Source organism: Hyperolius riggenbachi, chromosome 1 (assembly GCF_040937935.1).
Source record: "Hyperolius riggenbachi isolate aHypRig1 chromosome 1, aHypRig1.pri, whole genome shotgun sequence".
NCBI lineage: Eukaryota > Metazoa > Chordata > Amphibia > Anura > Hyperoliidae > Hyperolius > Hyperolius riggenbachi.
Genome location: NC_090646.1, coordinates 505,603,153 through 505,621,868, shown reverse-complemented (window position 1 = coordinate 505,621,868; position 18,716 = coordinate 505,603,153). Strand labels below are relative to the sequence as shown.

Below are 18,716 nucleotides of genomic sequence, written 5' to 3'. Positions count from 1 at the left end.
TGTGTATGCTTCTAAAAATATTTATAGTAAGGCAGTAACTGCATTTTATGGGACTATATATATATTTTTTCTTACTACACACCAGTTCAATATACTTGCTACTAATAATGGCTCTCCAGGTAACTGGGTGGATGTTTCTCTCCTGAAATGTTTTGAAAGATTTATTTGCCTTGGGGCATTAATCTTTGACTACTCTCAAGACTATTACAAATTACATTTTTCTCCCTTGATTGATGTCTTAAGCAGTAAAGTCAGTGGTGTAGCTAAGGAGCTGTGGGCCCCGATGCAAGTTTTACATTAGGGCCCCCCAAGCACTCTATACATAACAATTGATTCGGTGCACCAAAACCTGCCAATGGCAACTACAGTGTCAGAGGTGCAAGAAGGGGATGGGGAAGAGTTTATTAATGATTATCACTATTCAAAGTATCTATAGAAGTGATTATTATGAGCACAGGACCAATAGAGAGCTAATACTGCAGTTGAGGGAGGGCCCCTCTGGCCCAAGGGCCCCGATGCGGTCGCAACCTCTGCAACCCCTATTGCTACGCTCCTGAGTAAAGTTAAGGCTTAAAGTAAACCTCCGGACTAAAAATCTGCTCAGCAGAACTGAAAGGTCTTGGTGTTTCTTTAACAGTTTCACAGCATCAGAACTTTGTTTTTCTTACCAAAGCATAATTTTTAGCTGCATTTTTAGCTAAGCTCCACCCATCAAAGAAAACTGCCCAGGCTTTTTTCCCTGATGTTGTGCAAAGCATGATGGGATTTCCTATGTTGTTATTCACATTGCCTAGCAACTAGGAGGGGTGATCAGCACACAGGACAGTTGAAACTGTGTCTCATGCTCCCTGTCACCTCCTTTCAACCAAAAAGATGGCTGCCCTCATGAAATCAAACATTTGCCTGTTCTTTTAAAACAGTATGGGTAAGAGATTATATTACCTATTTTAATTAGCATAACTAATGTAACTTAATGACAGTATGTTTGTTTAGGCTGAAGTTCCTTTTTAAGGAAAACTATCAGTAGCAACCAGAGGAGTAAACCTCTTCAGAATTATATTTTCCCTAAGACATTGTGACCCTAATTCAATTCACTTTTTCTCCAAGTTTTCTCCTAGGTGATATTTTAACATGTTATCTTATCAAGCACAGAGTGATCCTGGCTGCAGGAACACAATCATGAGAGGTGTCTGCACAGAAGCCCACGACAGCGGCAGCTTGGAGGACTGTGGAACTTCAGTGTCGGAGCAGATAGACTTATGGGAGCTGAAAGGAGCACCAGGTAAGTAAAGCGTAGCTGGCTGGGGAAAATGGGCCTGGGGGGGGGGGGTGAAAGAAACTAATTCAGCCCGGAGGGGGGGGGATTTAATTTGTAGATGAGGCAAGGTTAGTGAAAGGTGTAGGTAGGGGTAGATTAGTGTTAGAAATAGTTGGGTGGAGGTTAGTGATAGGTAAAGATGGGGGAGGGTTAGTGCGAGAATTAGATTACAAGGGTGATAGTAGAACAATGGTACAATTACCGCTATTGTACTATCGGGAATTATGCCAAGACAGGCATAGCAGCCATATCTTCCTTTTCATTAACATACATTATGGTAGTAATCATTAATGATTATGACAGAATGTGCTATTTTCATGTAATGACTGCAGACTATAGTCAGTTGTGTGACTAGGAAAAATGAATCAAGTGAAGGGCAGATCAGAAAGCTTGAAAAGCTGGCTGCCACTAACTGTAAATGTTGCATTTATTAAACATACATCAGTTTTCCATGTGGATACCTTGAAGACATAAATGACTTTGCTATTGATTTGTATCCTGATTTATGGCTCACCTTCTGTAGAAGCTCAATCTCCTGCTGCTTTGCATTGAGAACAGCCAAGGCTTGCTCATGCTCCAATTCCAGCTGTTGCCGCCGCTCAGCAGCCTCTCGCATATGCTGTGAGGAAGAACGCACAATGTCTACTAAGAATATTAGAGGCATGCATACTTTATCAAGGGAAATTCATATTCATATATTGAAAAAAAAAAACACCAAATCACTGAATAATATGAGTTGTATTGTGAAGCATGGACCATATTGAGTGGCATAGCTAAAGACTTATGGACCCCAGAGTGAGTTTTACATTGGGCCTGCTCAAGCAATCTATACATTAGATGGAGCATCACAACCTGCCAAAGATGGCCGCAGGGTCATAGAGGTTTAAGCAGGGGACAGGAAAAAGGTTTTGAATTATCACTAGTCAAAGCACATATAGACATATGATGATCATTGGGAGCATAGTATCAGTGAAAAACTAATGCAGCATTTGAGGAAGGACCCTTAGTGGGTCTCCCTGGTCAAAGGACTCCAGTGCCTCTGTAAGGCTTGGTTCATGCATAAAAAGGTGTCCAGTCCTGTCCTGAGTGTTTCTATGGCTGTGTTTACACATACATCTGCACATTTCCAGTTCCTGTCAGTTTTGTATTCATTTTTGTATGTGTTTATATGGCTGTGTTCACCCATAAAGTGTATATGTCCAGTCCAGTCAGGCAAAACTGATAGAAACCTGATGCAAAACTTACAGGACTGGACAGTACTGGACTGGACATGTGCAGATTTATGTTTGAACCAAGCCTTACGTCTGTTGCAAAGGCATTGGATAATTTCATACAGTAGTACTACTCAATGTTAGTCAAATGTTTCATCATCATCCAGACATAAGAGGTGGTCAATTGTATAGTATAGTATTCAGTGTAGAAAAGTGTCCAAGTTCTAATTTTTCTGTTAGTGAGATTGGAAATATTGTGACTTTTTTTTTACAGTGATCAGTAGGAGAACTCATGGAGAAACATGTGATCAGTTTGATCACTTGATAGATTTGTAAAGTTCTGATTTGCAGTGATGACTTCCTGGTTTAACCCAGTATTATGACCAGAATAACAGAGCCTTAAAAATCTATCAGCTGACCAAACTGATCACATGCTTCTCCATGAGTACTCCTAAGCCTTGTCATCCCCATCCCTAGTGAACAGCAGGTGGCAGGTGAGGAGCAGTCATCTAGGAGAAGGGCCTGGTAAGATTGTCACACAGACTGCATCTGTTACCAGGAGGCATGTTTTAAAGTTGGGGATGATCACTGAGATGCCAATATTGTGAGATGATGCTGGATTATTCAAAATGTTTATGTAAGTGTATGCAGCTTGACAAACCATATTCCACCTCAGCTTTATTGGATTGGTCCAATTTCAAGCTCCATCAATTTGCATAAAAATTTGCATAATTCTGCATCAACTCAGAATTATTTGCATCTCATTCACCATCCTTAGTCAAAGTTTTGAGTTATGGAAGGTTAGTTTTAGGGTCTAGGAAGTGTGAGAATCAGGTAAGGGTTAGACTAGGCCTATTTATTTGGGGACAGATTGGGGACAGTATAGGCACCAGCAACATGAGATGCAACTTTTTTTTTTCTTACCGTTACTTTGCAATCCTTTTTTTCTAGGATGTGCAAGGCCATGGGTATAGTGTGAAAGTACCCTCAGGAATGTCATTAGAGAAATGGTCAAGGATAGGCAAAAGGATCAGCCACGTAACATTATACTGAGGGTTAGCTTATTTATTTATTTAAAGAGTATCGGCACGTCCTTAGCATACAGTTTAATGGTTTTTTCAATCTTTATTAATTCTACACAAGTTGTGAAGCAAAATCTTCATAATAGGAAAATATACACCAGTAAATAGAGTTGAGTCCGGCACCATCCACTTTTTGCTCTTTATAATTTATTAAAAGATTGCTGACATATCATACGACGTTTCGGAGGATGCAACCTCCTTTATCAAGTTGTATCAGCATCTAACATATAACACACATATCACACTTTTTATAGTTACTCTTTACACAATTGACCAATCAGCATTAGCTATCGCGCTATGGCGACCAATCCCCTTGCATCCGCCATGCGGACCTGATGGGGAACTTCTCATACATATGCATATCTGCTGTGTCTCCAAGCATTGAGACAGTGGGAGCGGCTAACGTGTTAAACATGTACTGTTATTTGCTTGCATCGTTTGTTATATGTTAGATGCTGATACAACTTGATAAAGGAGGTTGCATCCTCCGAAACGTCGTATGATATGTCAGCAATCTTTTAATAAATTATAAAGAGCAAAAAGTGGATGGTGCCGGACTCAACTCTATTTACTGAAGTTTGGAATCGATAGCTGTCAATTCCTTATCCTGGCACGTCCCACAACTTAAGAATTGGAGTGCGGATTACCTCTATCTCTACAACAGGAACATATACACCAACACAAACCTGAAGGATATATGTATGTATTGATTGTGAATTTTGCATCAAACTTTAGTATGTAAGCGATTTGTCTCCTGTGCATTTTGTGTTAATGCCTAACTTTAGTTTCAAGTCTAAATATATACATATCTAGATTTAGATTGTAAGCCTTTGGGCAGGGTCCTCCTCCTTTTGTGTCCAACCTAATCATGCACCTCCATTACTGTGCACTCATGCTATGCATTTGAGTGAACCTAACTTGCCTAATCTCCCTGCTCCCCTCCAGTGACTAAGCATTACCTTGTACTTATACTGTGCTGCATGATCTGGTCTTTCTTGTATTCAGGTATTGTCATTTTGCTGAATGTCACCCCTAAATATTGTCTGTAACCTAAATTAATGTCCAGCGCTGCGTAATATGTTGGCGCTTTATAAATACAATAAATAATAATATCTAAACATGGTACATTACTAAGCAGAGTTCCAGAATGGTATATGTGTGTGTATTAAGTGGGTCATTTGTAACTATAAAACAGTAAGTTGTTTAGATTGAAAGCGGGTGAGGTATAGGCAGAACTCTCCTAAATGACTGAAATATGCTGCTATGGAAATCTGTTTATAAGGTGAGTGGTGAATTCACTCCTGACTGGTGGTGATTACAGTGGACCTGAACTCAGAACTCCTCTCTGCTCCAAAAGATACACAACAGCAGAATAACCTTTAAACAAAAAACATTTCTTTGTTACAGCTGATACAAATCCTAAAATAAATCTGCACAGTTTCTATTTCGTAACTCATTGTAGCAGAAATATAGTTTACAGCCTTTCAAATGGGCTTATCTGCTCATGTGCCATAGGCAGTCATGTGACACAGGGGACCAATCAAATTATAACTAGTGATTAGATGATTAGATACAAATGAAGAGGAATTACACAGGCTAAAATCTTTAAATACACACAGGGTGCATTTCTGTTATGTTTTCCTTGTGTCCTGTGCAAGAGTTCAGGTCCACTTTAATTAACAATTTTCCCAACAGGACAATATGCTTCACCAATGAGCAGGAAGTTGGGGCTATCAAATCACTGAATAGTTAACCCAGTTGCTAGTTAACTGGATCACTTCCTAGTCATTGTGATTTGCTAATCCTGAATTCTGCATGGGACCTATTCAGCATATTAGTTCTTTTTTTTTTAACTATCACTACTATAGCTGGGCATGGACTAATCAAGGAATTTGTGTAAAGATTAACACCAGCTCTGTCTGTCACTGAGTGCTTGTGCAGGACTAGCATACCCCATAGAGTTGAGCTTTAAAGTACACCTTACAACAAAAACAATCAAATAAGACAGAAAACAGCGTACACAAAACTCTAGACTAATGTTACTGAAGATAATGTACTGAAAATAAAACCTCATTAGCTTTTATGGCCAATTCCTGTTTACTCAAAGGACAGATTCAATTCTTGCTTGTACAGAGAGCTGATTAGTGAGTTATTTCAAAAGGACATGGTAAGATGACACAGGCTCTGCAGACTTAAAACTCTAGTGAATTCTTCCTTTTCTGTGTTTAGTGCTGATATTGCAAACAAATTAGCAGCTCCCATACAGGCCAAAGTTAACAAGAGGCAGAAATCAGTGATGGGAAAGGTGTAAAAGTGGAAACATTCTATAGTAATCATGTCTATTGCTTCAAGATGCAAGGAATGTCATGGTTTTTGCAGTCCTAGACAAGCTAAATTATTCAGAGCTAATTTAACCTGTAACCACAAGCTGCAGCGGCACTGGGAAAATTGGGAAACAATCAGTCCACAACTGTACTGCCTCTGGGTCCCAGATATAGTCATTTGTCATACCATGGACCACTGAACGTGCAAGATCATTAAAATGTAAACTGCAATGTGTCAGAGTATTGGTAAAATGATTCTTTAGTCACTGTTAAAAGTAGACTTCATGAGTGTTTGTATCATCAAACTCACTTGACCCCACCACCATTACATGACCACCACCCTATTTAAAAAATGTGAGCAATATGATGGATACCAACATGGTGGAGATAGTTCACAGGCCACCTAAACACTCCCCTCCTTCAACAATATATTGCAGTGTTATGCCTCATGGGGTGGACACCCTGTATTTACTACTCATCCTACCGGGTATCCAATTTTGCACACTATGCCACCCATTTCCTTCTTTGCCACACTTATACAATCCAGTTTGCCTACTATGTGGCAGAGGTGCGGCTTGGCATATGATATGTGTTAAAGGGTGGAGTTCAGTGCAGTATTTTTGTGCCTATTAGAGATTGTAAATAAGCTGCTAGCAGTTCTGGCTTGTATGCAAATTAAATGAAAATTGCATGCAGCTTGGAGTTGGGCCAAATCAAATCAGCAGGAAGTGTGTATGAATTGCCCAATTCTAAGATACATATAATTTGCATACAAATCATAGTTATTAGTATCTCATTAACCACCTCTTCCACCAAAGGACTTGTGACACCCTGTGACTTGATTTAATTATTTATTTTGGTTTCTCATTAAAGTTTGTTCCACACATGTCTTTTTAATCTTTCCTGCGACCTCATTGCAGTTCCCCCTTTTCCTGGTCCAGCAGCTAACACAAGTAAGCACATTTTCTCCATCTTTGGGTCTTGCTAGACCTATTATATTAATTGTTGACTCGTCTTTATGTTATTTTTTAAGTCTTCTATAAAAACCATTGAATATCTGAGTATGTCAGGGGTGTAGCTACAAATCATGGGCCCCATAGCAAAACTTTGATGCCCCCCCCCCCCCCCGCAATGTTTACACCTTTTCACTTGCCTACCCCTGGCGGCCCTCACAGCCTGGGGTTCATCTTGCTGGGGTCATAATACAAGTGTAGCCATCATGATTTTTATACCCATAACAAGTGGAGCCACAAAAACACCTGATCTGAAGTATAATCCCCTGCATCAGAGGGAGTGAAGTAGTTGTTGGCGCCCCTTACAGCTGTGGGCCCCTTGCGGTCACAGGAACTGCCCCCCCCCCAGGAACGCCCCTGTTGGTCATCTAGTGAAATAATCCTATATAGATTCTTATGTGATCCTATATACTGTATATTTCCATATAATATCTGAATGAGGTGGTCTATCATGATTACCGACTTCAGGCTAATGCAAATGTGTAGGTTTCAGTTCTCTAATAAAAATGGTGGAAAGACGTCACTGTTCATTGCAGAGATCTGTGTATTCACAAGTCAGTGAGAACGTCTTGGGGAATGCTAACACTACTCACTGGGAGTGAGAAATGGGTGTAAAAATAGAACTAAACATAAACTCAATTAGCAAATTCTGCACAATTTATTTTGCTGTCAAAACAAATAAGACATTTTAGTTGCACTGATCACATTTTCTAGTATTGGATTCCAAAGCAGAAAGTACAAGCTGTGGTAAACATTTATATGGAACTAGTAAGCTTTGTCAAAGATATGATGATGTAGAGGTGAGGCAGCATGATTACTGTATATGTACAGGTAGTCCCCAGTTAAAGGATACCCAAAGTGACGCGACATGATGAGATAGACATAGGTATGTACAGTGCCTAGCACACAAATAACTATGTTGTGTTCCTTTTTTCTTTCTCTGCCTAAAAGAGTTAAATATCAGGTATGTAAGTGGATGACTCAGTCCTGACTCAGACAGGAAGTGACTATAATGTGACCTTCACTGATACTAACAAGTTATTGGGTTAACTGGTGACCCGCACCTGTAATCAGCTGTAATAATTTTAATTAGTTCAGCATAAAAATAACTATCCCTGGTGCATTGCAGAGTTTGGTAGTGCAACTAAAAACAAAGAATCAACTAGAGGTGGCCAAACACTGACAGAAAACCTCAAAGATAAAGTTGAGGACTGGAAAAAAACAGAAGATTGAAAAATAAAAAAGTCTGTAGGAGCACAGTAAAGTCTGTAATTGAGAAGAAGAAAGTGTTTGGTACTACTAAAGGCGCGTGCACATGTCTGATTTATTCAAAGGACCCGTTGTTTGAATAAATCAGGTGTGTGTACGCACCTTTAGACCCTGCTCAGATAAGGCTGTTCCTTCAAACTGGATGAAAGAATGAGTGGGAGACAGATCACAGATGCTGCCAAGGGAGTTATGGCAACTTTAAAGAGACGCTGAAGCAAAAAAAAAAAATGATATAATGATTTGTATATGTAGTACAGATACGAAATAAAACATTAGGAGCAGAGACCTGAGTCTAATATTACTTCCAGTACAGGAAGAGTTAAGAAATTCCAGTTGTTATCTATGCAAAAGAGCCACTGAGCTCTCTGCGACTTTCAAAGTCGCAGAGAGCTCTGTCTTCTGAAGCTTATTATCTCAAGTGTCAGTCACTGTATTGGTTTTTTTTTCCTGCAGATGACAGTTCAAAAGTTCACTGGCCTGCTATGTAAAATCATTTAGAATGCTGAGTAGTGTGTAAACTGCAAATATTAGAGAATGATTCAACAAAAACATAAATAGTTACCTAAGGGTCTGAATTTAATATGCATGTGAAGAGGGAATATTACTATTATTTTTTAAATTATAAGCTTGTAAATAGTGATGGACGCAAAACTGTAAAAATGTGCCTTTATTGCCAAATAAAATATTGGCACCATACATTGTGATAGGGACATAATTTAAATTGTGTAATAACCAGGACAAATGGGCAAATAAAATATGTGGGTTGTAATTATGGTAGCATGTATTATTTTAAAGCTATAATGGGCGAAAACTGAGAAATAATAATTTTTTTTGCATTTTTTTCTTAATATTCCCGTTAAAAGGCATTTAGAAAAAAATAATTCTTAGCAAAATGTACCACCCAAAGAAAGCCTAATTAGTGGCAGAAAAAAACAAGATCAATTCATTGTGATAAGTAGTGATAAAGTTATTGGCGAATAAATGGGAGGTGTAAATTGCTCAGATCAGGCGCGGACTGACCCGGGGGGACGGGAGGCAATTGCCCCCCGGGCCGTTCAAATACCAAGTAATTAGGGCCGGCGTGCGGGCACAGCAGGACAATTGTGCAGACCGCAGTAGAGAGCTGTACACGCAGCCTCGCGATGTTTCGCACAGCCACTGAGCCAGGCAAGCCCCCAGCACGCCCCCTGCAATAGTCAGACAGACGGACTTACTGTATGGGCCGGCCGGAGGCGGAGCGGAGGCTGAGATGCACGCGAACGCGAAGCGATCGGGGCTGCCTCGGTGCCTCCATTGTCCCTCCCCTTTTAATTCAATTAGCCAATCGGGCTGAGGCGGCCGTGGTGTGCGTGCCCTGGTGCGTAGTACGTTCACTGCAGGCAGCGTGCTGCGTGAGCGTGTTCACGCAATTGGTCGGGAGAGACTTCACTTGACTCCGCCCCCCGCCTGGAGCCATCAGCCATTCCCGCTCAGCGGCTCAGCTCACTTATCTGCTCTGCTGAGCCGAGGAGAAACCTGTGAGCCTTCTGCTGGGCTGACTGGAGGGAGGAGGAGTCTGTCGGAGCCGGAGGGATCATTGCTGGTTGGGAGAGGGAGACGTCACGCCACCTAGCTAAGCCTGAGGTCGGGTCCAGGTCGCCACTCGCCAGAGGAGGTTTTTTATAAATTTTGATTTTGCACTTGTAACTTGCTGATGTTGCCAGTTGCTTGCTACCCCCACAGAATGCAATTCTGACCCGGGCCAGCCCAAGGGAATGTTTTTTTTTCTTGCAGTGTGATTGGCCACAGTTAGGTGTCAAGCAGGTAGTGGGGGGGGGGGGGGTGTTAGGTGTCGGACCAGTAGTTTTTGTATGGGTGGGAAGGGGGGGGGGGTGTTAGGTGTCAGTCCAGTGGTTTTTGTATGGGTGGGAAGGGGGGGGGGGGGTTAGGTGTCAGACCAGTAGTTTTTGTATGGGTGGGAAGGAGGGGGGGTTAGGTGTCAGACCAGTAGTTTTTGTATGGGTGGGAGGGGAGGGGGGGGGGGTTAGGTGTCAGACCAGTAGTTTTTGTATGGGTGGGAAGGGGGGGGGGTGTTAGGTGTCAGACCAGTAGTTTTTGTATGGGTGGGAAGGGGGGGGGGTGTTAGGTGTCAGACCAGTAGTTTTTGTATGGGTGGGAAGGGGGGGAGGGTTAGGTGTCAGACCAGTAGTTTTTGTATGGGTGGGAAGGAGGGAGGGTTAGGTGTCAGACCAGTAGTTTTTGTATGGGTGGGAAGGGGGGGGGGTGTTAGGTGTCAGACCAGTAGTTTTTGTATGGGTGGGAGGGGGGGGGGGTGTTAGGTGTCAGCCCAGTAGTCTTTGTATGGGTGGGAAGGGGGGGGGGTGTTAGGTGTCATACCTGTAGTCTTTGTATGGGTGGGAAGGGGGGGGGGGTGTTAGGTGTCAGACCAGTAGTTTTTGTATGGGTGGGAAGGGGGGGGTGTTAGGTGTCAGACCAGTAGTTTTTGTATGGGTGGGAAGGGGGGGGGGGTGTTAGGTGTCAGACCAGTAGTTTTTGTATGGGTGGGAAGGGGGGGGGGGGGGGTTAGGTGTCAGACCAGCAGTTTTTGTATGGGTGGGAAGGGGGGGGGGTGTTAGGTGTCAGACCAGTAGTTTTTGTATGGGTGGGAAGGGGGGGGGGGTGTTAGGTGTCAGACCAGTAGTTTTTGTATGGGTGGGAAGGAGGGGGGGTTAGGCATCAGGTAGGTAGTGTGTGTTGAGTAAGGTTAGGCATCAGCCACAGACAGGTGGGGGGGCTGTTAGTCATCAGGAAGGGAGTTTGCGAGAAGGGGTTTAAGGTTAGGTGGCAGGCAGTCTGTGTGGTGGGGAGAGGGATGGGTTAGACATCAGGCAGGTAGTTTGTGCAAGGGGGGTTGGGGTTAGGTATCAGGTAGGAATTTTGTCTTAGGGTTAGGCGTCAGGTAGGTAGTTTGTGGAGGGGTGGTTAGGGTTAGGCGTCAAGGGGAGGGTTCTGCGTGTGAATAGGCTTATGGTGCCCATACATGGTACAATTTTTTTTTTTTACTTTTTTTTTTGTTTTCGAATAGATCAGTTTTGAATAGATCCTTTTGTTTGACTGATCCGTTACATTGAATATACAGATTTTTCCCATTTTTTTTTAATTGTACTGTGTAGTGTGTATGGGCACCTTTAGCCATAGTAAAATATCGGTATTTAACTCCAGTATTTGACACTTTAATGGCAACATGCTATTAAATACCAATATTTTACTATTGGCATTACTGGGCACCCAAATTTCTCTGTGCTCTTTTTTTCCGATAGATGCCCTGGGTGGCCAGGTAGGTAGTAGCAGTGAGTGGGGGACAAGTTAATTAGTGGTGTTTTCATACGTAACCTGGGACTTCCTCCAACCCTATGAAGTGCATGGGCTCGTTTATGGTCTCCACGGCCACTCCATTCTCTCTTTATCCCTGCCGTGAATCTGGGCAGTCACTGCCAGCCAGGCTTTTCTGTGCAGTGATGTACACCTGTGCTTGCACGAAATGCTTTCTGCTGCAACAGAGGTGTGCTCGGGCTGTGCATGCGCAGAAGAGCTTGACTGAATGTGAATGGCCATTTTACCAGCGACAATAACAAGAGAACGGATCAGCTGGAGAGATGGCGAGGGAGCCCATGCACCTCATGCCTCATGGTGGAAGCACCGGGTTAAGTATAAATACACCACTAATAAACATCTCAGGTTTCCTTTAAACCAGGGCTGTGGAGTTGGTACAAAAATCATCCGACTCCTCAGTTTATGAAACCTCTGACTCCAGGTACCAGTGGCGTAACAATAGGGGGTGCAGAGGTTGCGACTGCTCCTGGTCCTGGGCCAGAGGAGCCCTCCCTCAACTGCAGTATTAGCTCTCTATTGGTCCTGTGCTGGTAATAATTACTTCTATAGATGCTTTGAGTTGTAGTCATTAACAAACTGTTCCCCACCCCCTTCTTGTACCTCTGTGATTGTCCTTGGCAGGTTTTAGTGTGGTGTATCAATCGTTATGTATAGAGTGCTTGTGGGGGCCTAACGTAAAACTTGCACTGTGGCTCATAGCTATGCCACTATCAGGTACCCAAAATGACGATGAATACTGCCCTGCTTTAAAGGGAAGGTTCACGCTGCACATAAAAAAAAACTACACTTACCTGGGGCTTCTTCTAGCTCCTGGCAGTCGATCTGTGCCCTAGTAGCAGCTGCTCTCCCTCCCGGCGTCCAGCGGTGAAGAAGCCAACCTCGCCAGGACAGCTTCCAGGTCGGCTTCTGTGCGCTCCACGGCACGGGTCACGTGGTGTACGGACGTCATGGGGTCTCTACTATGCAGGCGCAGAACTACTGCGCCTGCGCAGTAAAGAACCGATGACGTCGCGTACACCACGTGACCCGCGCCGTGGAACGCACATGACGCCGACCCGGAAGCCGATCTGGCGAGGTCGGCTTCTTCACAGCTGGACGCCGGGAGGGAGAGCAGCTGCTACTAGGGCACAGATCGACTGCCAGGAGCTGGAAGAAGCCCCAGGTATGTGCAGTTTTTTTTTTATATGTGCAGCGTGGATCTTCCCTTTAAAGGAAATCAGAGGCGCCACATAAAGATTTTTTTTACTTACCCGGGGATTCCTACAGCCCCATAAACACGTTTGAGTCCCTCGCTGTCCTCTCAGCGGTAATCAGCCACTGTAACTGCGCAGAAGACCCCGACCGCTGTGACTGAACCAGTTACTGGGGCTGATTGCTGAACGGCACACCATGGGAGGACAGCAAGGAACTCTGACATGCTTATGGAGCTGGAGGAAGCCTTAGTTAAGTAAAAAATCTGTTACTTGTCGTCTCTGGTACACTTAAAACTGCCTGGGATAGCAGGCCAATGTAAAATTGTGTGTGTGACTGTGAGCTGCAGGGCATCAAGGGAACAGTGGGGACTAAAAGTGGGCACTAACGATACAATTTGCTGAATGATGAATCATTTCTGATCATTTGTATGACTGATTGGAAATTATCACAGCACAGAACAGCTTCTGCAGGCTGGAGAGAAATAGAGGGAAACTTGACTTGTGCGCCTGCAGTGATGGTCAATAATATGCAAATACACTGCTCAAAAAAATAAAGGGAACAAAAAAATAATGCGTCCTAGATCTGAATGAATAAAATATTCTTATTAAATGCTTCATTCTTAACATCAGTGGTCCTCAAACTAAGGCCTGCAGGCTGAATGTGGCCCCCTGAGGCTTTTTTACTGGCCCCCCACACACAAAATGTATTATAAATGCGGTCACCTAAATCTTTAAATATTGGTGGTCTGCATATAGAATGAAGCCAGAAAGCAGTAATTCGCTGATTTCCAATCAAATTCCACATCAGGTGACACTGCTGTCCAATTGGACTGCAGGTTGTCACCTGGGTATGCTTCACTGTCTGGTGCACAAAGACTTTTATGTACACTCCGGCCCCCCAGCAGTCTGAAGTATGTTGACCCGGCCCCTGACCTAAAATGTTTGGGGACCCTTGCTTTACATAGTTGAATGTGCTGACAATAAAATTGCACAAATTATCAATGGAAACAAAATGTATCAACCCACGGAGGTCTGAAAATGTGGTCACACTCAAAATTAAAATCGGGGGAAAAAAATACAGGCTGACCCAACTTTGATGTAATGTCCTTAAAACAAGTCAAAATGAGGCTCAGTAGTGTGTGTGGCCTCCACATGCCTATATAGCCTCCGTACAATGCCTGAGCATGCTCCTGATCAGGTGGTGGAAGGTCTCCTGAGGGATCTCCACCCAGACCTGGAATAAAGCATCCACCAACTTCTGGGCAGTCTGTGGTGCAACGGTGGCATTGGTGGATGGAGTGAGACATGACATCCCAGATGTGCTCAGTTTAATTCAGGTCGGGGAACAGGTGGGCCAGTCCATAGCATCAATGCCTTTGTCTTGCAGGAACTGCTGACGCACTCCAGCCACATGACATCTAGCATTGTCTTGCATTAGGAGGAACCCCGGGCCAACTGCACCAGCATATGGACTCACATGGGGTCTGAGGATCTCATCGCTATACCTAATGGCAGTCAGACTAGCTCTGGCGAGCACATGGAGGGCTGTGCAGCCCCTAAAGAAATGCCACTCCACACCATTACTGACCCACTGGCAATCCGGTAATGCTGAAGTATGTTCCAGGCACCAGAACATTCTCCACAGCATCTCCAGACTTTGTCACCTCTGCCACGTGTGCTCAGTGTGAACCTGCTTTCATCTGTGTAGAACACAGGGTGCCAGTGGTGAATTTGCCAAACTTGGTGTTCTATGGCAAATGCCAAACGTCCTGCACGGTATTGGCCTGTAAGCAGAATCCCCACCTGTGGACGTTGGAGCCTCATACCACTATAATGGAGTCTGTTTCTGAGTGTTTGAGCAGACACATGCACATCTGTGGCCCACTGGAAGTCATTTTGCAGGGCTCTAGCAGTGCTCCTCCTGTTCCTCCTTGCACAAAGGTGGAGGTAGCAGTCCTGCTGCTGGGTTGTTGTCCTTCTATGGCCTCCTCCATGTCTCTTGATGTACTAGCCTGTCTCCTGGTAGCACCTCCATGCTCTGGACACCATGCTGACAGCTCGCATTGATGTGCCATTCTGGATAAACTGCGCTACTCTAGCAACTTGTGCGTTGTAGACTCCGTCACATGCAACCACTAGAGTGAAAGCACTGCCATCATTCAAAAGTGACCAAAACATCAGCCAGATAGCATAGGAACTGAGAAGTGGTCTGTGGTCCCCACCTGCAGAACCACTCCTTTCTTGGGGAATGTCATGGTAATTGCCTATAATTTCCACCTGTTGTCTATTCCATTTGCACAACACCATGTGAAATTGTCAATCAATGTTGCTACCTAAGTGGACAGTTTGATTTCACAGAAGTATAATTGACTTCGAGTTACAAAATTCTCTTTTATTGAGCAGTGTAATTCTAAGTTGATGAAGGATCATGTTAAAGAGAAACTCCAACCAAGAATTGAACTTTTTCCCAATCAGTAGCTGATACCCCATTTTACATGAGAAAGACAATGATTTTCACAAACAGACCATCAGGGGGCGCTGTGTGACTGATTTTGTGCTGAAACCCCTCCCACAAGAGGCTCTGAATACCGCGGTACTGCTGGCAAACTGCCACAATGTAACAATGTTCAGAGACAGGAAATAGCTGTTATTAGCTGTCTGTAACAGACAGAACAGCTAGAAACAGCTAAATAACCTGCCCACAGTAGCAATGTCACCATGTAATAAATGTCAGAATGTTAATCTGGGAGAGGAAAGATTTTACAATGAGCAAACACTGACTAAATCATTTATACATAATTATGGTAAAAAATTAAGCACTTTTTTTACTACATTATTTTCACTGGAGTTCCTCTTTAATTTTGTATGCGATATGATTGTCTTGTCTGAATGGGCATGTATGAACAGATGCTATACATTATGATGCATTAATCCACTGCTTTCCTTTCTGACAAATGGTTTCTTTTTAACGCCAATGTTGCCTTAGCCTGAAGGCTTGTTTTATGGGGGTACTGAATTTCATATGTGGGGAAATGTTTTCTGCATTTCATATATAGAGGATGGGATGTATGCTATGTGTGATACATGTTATGTTTGTATTTCAGCTGGTTGTACATGTAGGTTTCCAGACAATGGGCTTAATTCATCGATACCGCTCTGTAACAGCGGCAGTTAAATAATCTTACGTGAGTTAAATCATCTTCGGCGCACAAATCTCCTTAGCGCGACTTAATTATATCAGGGGCATGCTATGCGGGTGCGTGGTTCACTTACTTTGTTATAATGACCGCAGGCATCACATTGATGCTGGCGATCATTGACACAGGGACTTATATCAATGAATGGGAACTGCATTCTCATTCAGTGATCTCCGTACTAATGGGTGGCAACGAGAACGAGCACTGGAGAGCAAGTATGAGTGAGCGAGAGCTCGCAGAGCTACAAATCTGTTGTGAAAATTGGCAAGACAGTGTGTGGCTACCTGAATTTTGCTACATTTTATATGTGGGCTAATGTTTGCATCATTGTATATGTGGCAATGTTTGCTGTACTTTAAATGTGGAGTAACATTCGCTGAATTTTGTACGTGGGGTAATGACAGCTGCATTGGTTATTGAAGGGTTGTAACTGCTGCATTTGATAGTGGTTATTCATGCTGCATTTGCCATTATTGCTGAATGGTAGGCTAAGCCTTATACCAAAAGAAAACATTGATGGGAAAATTTTTAGAGAGGATCTAAGATAAAAGTTTTATACATACCTGAGGATTCCTCCAGCCCATGCGCACGGATTGCTCCCACGCAGCCGCCGGAGAGATACGTAGAGAGTGAGCTTCTCTTGCGTAGACCGGCAATGTAGAAGGCTGAGGAAGGGAGCCTGGGAGCGATCTGTGTGGATGGGACTGGAGGAAGCCCCTGGTATATATAAAACTTTATTTTAGATCGCCTCTGGTTTCCTTTAATGTCCCAGCTGAAATTGAGAGGCATCAGATCGAGCAATGTTTTTACGAGTCTTGTATGGTCCAATTTTTGTGAGCCTGTTCACATTTTAGCCTAGTTTTCTGTTCTTTCTGACAGCAGTGGCATTTGTGGTAGTCTTTTTGCTGTTTACCATCTGATTCATGGCTCAATATGTTTTGTGTGTTCAGAGATGGTGTTCTGCATATCTTGGTTGTAATAAATGGTTATTTGAGATGCTGTTGTTTTTTTTATGTCAAACCACTCTGCTCATTTTTTCACTGAATATGGCATGATTGGTGGAGCAAGGACTGGTGGTCTTGTTCAAAGTCTCTTACCGATTTCTCCCCCATTCTGATGCTCTGTTTAAATTTCAGTAAGCTTGTCTTAAAGGACTTACGAGCCCAAATAGGTAAAAAAAAGAGAAGTACCTTAATCACTTTTAAATGCACGGAGGACGCCATCCGCGCCCTCCGTGCAGTTCTGCCGGGTCTCCGCAGTGTGATAGCACCCCGTGCCGCTCCCGACCACACGGACAGGGTCGGGCTCCCCTTCTCTCCTAAGCTGGCTGCGGCTGCGCAGTCTGCATACACGTTAGTGCGGCTGCACAGCTCTAGGGCCTCCCCCCTCGATCCACGCTACTGTGCGTGGATCGGGGGGGGGAGGGCCCTAGAGCTGCGCAGCCGCACTAACGTGTATGCGGATTGCACAGCCGCGGCCAGCTCCGGCAGCCATCTTAGGAGAGGAAGGGGAGCCCGACCCCATCCATGGGGTCGGGAGCGGCACGGGGGGCTATCACACTGCGGGGACCCGGCGGAACTGCATGGAGGGCGCGGATGGCATCCTCCGTGCATTTAAAAGTGATTAAGGTACTTCTCTTTTTTTACTTATTTGTGCTTGTAAGTCCTTTAAGTATTGATGCCTGAGGTTGTGTTTCCATGTGTGATGCAGGGGTGTCGTGAGACTGAAGCTGCATCCCTGTAGCTACAAATTGAGACATTGCACGGAAATGAGATTTGATTGTGATACGAAGAAAACCAGAATGCCATTTAGTTTGGGGCAAAATGTGGTCAAAATTCCGACCTCATGGAAATGGTGCCTAAATGCATTGGATTACTGCCATTTGCTTGGCTGAATAGCTATTTGTGTTAACGTGTACCTAGGTAAGTGAGAAAGAGATATAAGTTGTAGGTGTATTTTCCAGGGCTGTGGAGTCTGTACAAAAATCATCCAACTCAGTTTATGAAACCTCTGACTCCAGGTACCCAAAATTTCTCCCACTCCGCAACTCTGACTCCTTAGTCAAAAATCATCTGACTCCACTCCTCATTTTATTGAAACCACAGACTCCAACTCTAGGTTATCAAAATTGTTCCAACTCCTCAACTCATCACAACTCCACAGCCCTGGTATTTTTCTATGTAGGGGCCTAAAAACTTACTGAGGGGCTCCTTTGGGCAGGTAAAGTAGAGAAGGTTGCTCCCAATGTTCTTGTTTAGTTTCAGATTTTTAAAATGCTGGTACAATAGAATCTCGTTATAGTAAACTCTAATATAGTACACATCTGGATATAGTACACTTAGTCCTCAGGTCCCAGCAAATGTGTATGTATACATGTACAATGTATGACCGATTGTAATATATTAAACTACTTTTCCTTGTCCCTTGGAGTTTACTATAAAGGGATTCTACTGTATGTGATACATTGGCAATTTTATTTATCTAAATCTCTGCATTTATTTTACTTTTTTAGCATATTTGACTTTTTAAAACATGGAGAGTAAATCGTTGAAAGCAAAAGGAGGTGCTCAGAAAGTTCGAGAGAAAAGATCAAAAGAGCTTGAATTAGCTGGGAGAGATCCTAAACAAATGAAACTGTCTTTTAAATCGGTATCTATAAAGTTGAAAGTTTAATAATGACATTTACTAATGTGTCTTTTGACTTAAATAATTTATTCTTAGGTTTAAATTTCTGCCC

The 18,716-nt window shown here is 43.4% G+C and overlaps 1 protein-coding gene and 1 long non-coding RNA gene across 20 annotated transcripts in view; one reads left to right on the top strand and one right to left on the bottom strand.

The window, feature by feature from the left end:
• Window positions 1-1,211, top strand: part of LOC137524119 (uncharacterized) — a 31,342-nt gene extending 30,131 nt beyond the window's left edge. Inside the window, exon 3 of the long non-coding RNA XR_011022634.1 lies at window positions 1,153-1,211. This is a non-coding gene — a long non-coding RNA (uncharacterized lncRNA). The remainder of the gene's footprint in view (window positions 1-1,152) is intronic.
• The window catches only part of RIMBP2 (RIMS binding protein 2), a 591,563-nt gene that overhangs the window by 174,246 nt on the left and 398,601 nt on the right, over window positions 1-18,716 (bottom strand). For all 19 annotated transcript variants that reach the window (XM_068243476.1, XM_068243541.1, XM_068243461.1 and 16 more), the window contains one exon: window positions 1,833-1,937. In XM_068243476.1, the coding sequence (XP_068099577.1) occupies window positions 1,833-1,937 (105 nt within the window). The remainder of the gene's footprint in view (window positions 1-1,832; window positions 1,938-18,716) is intronic.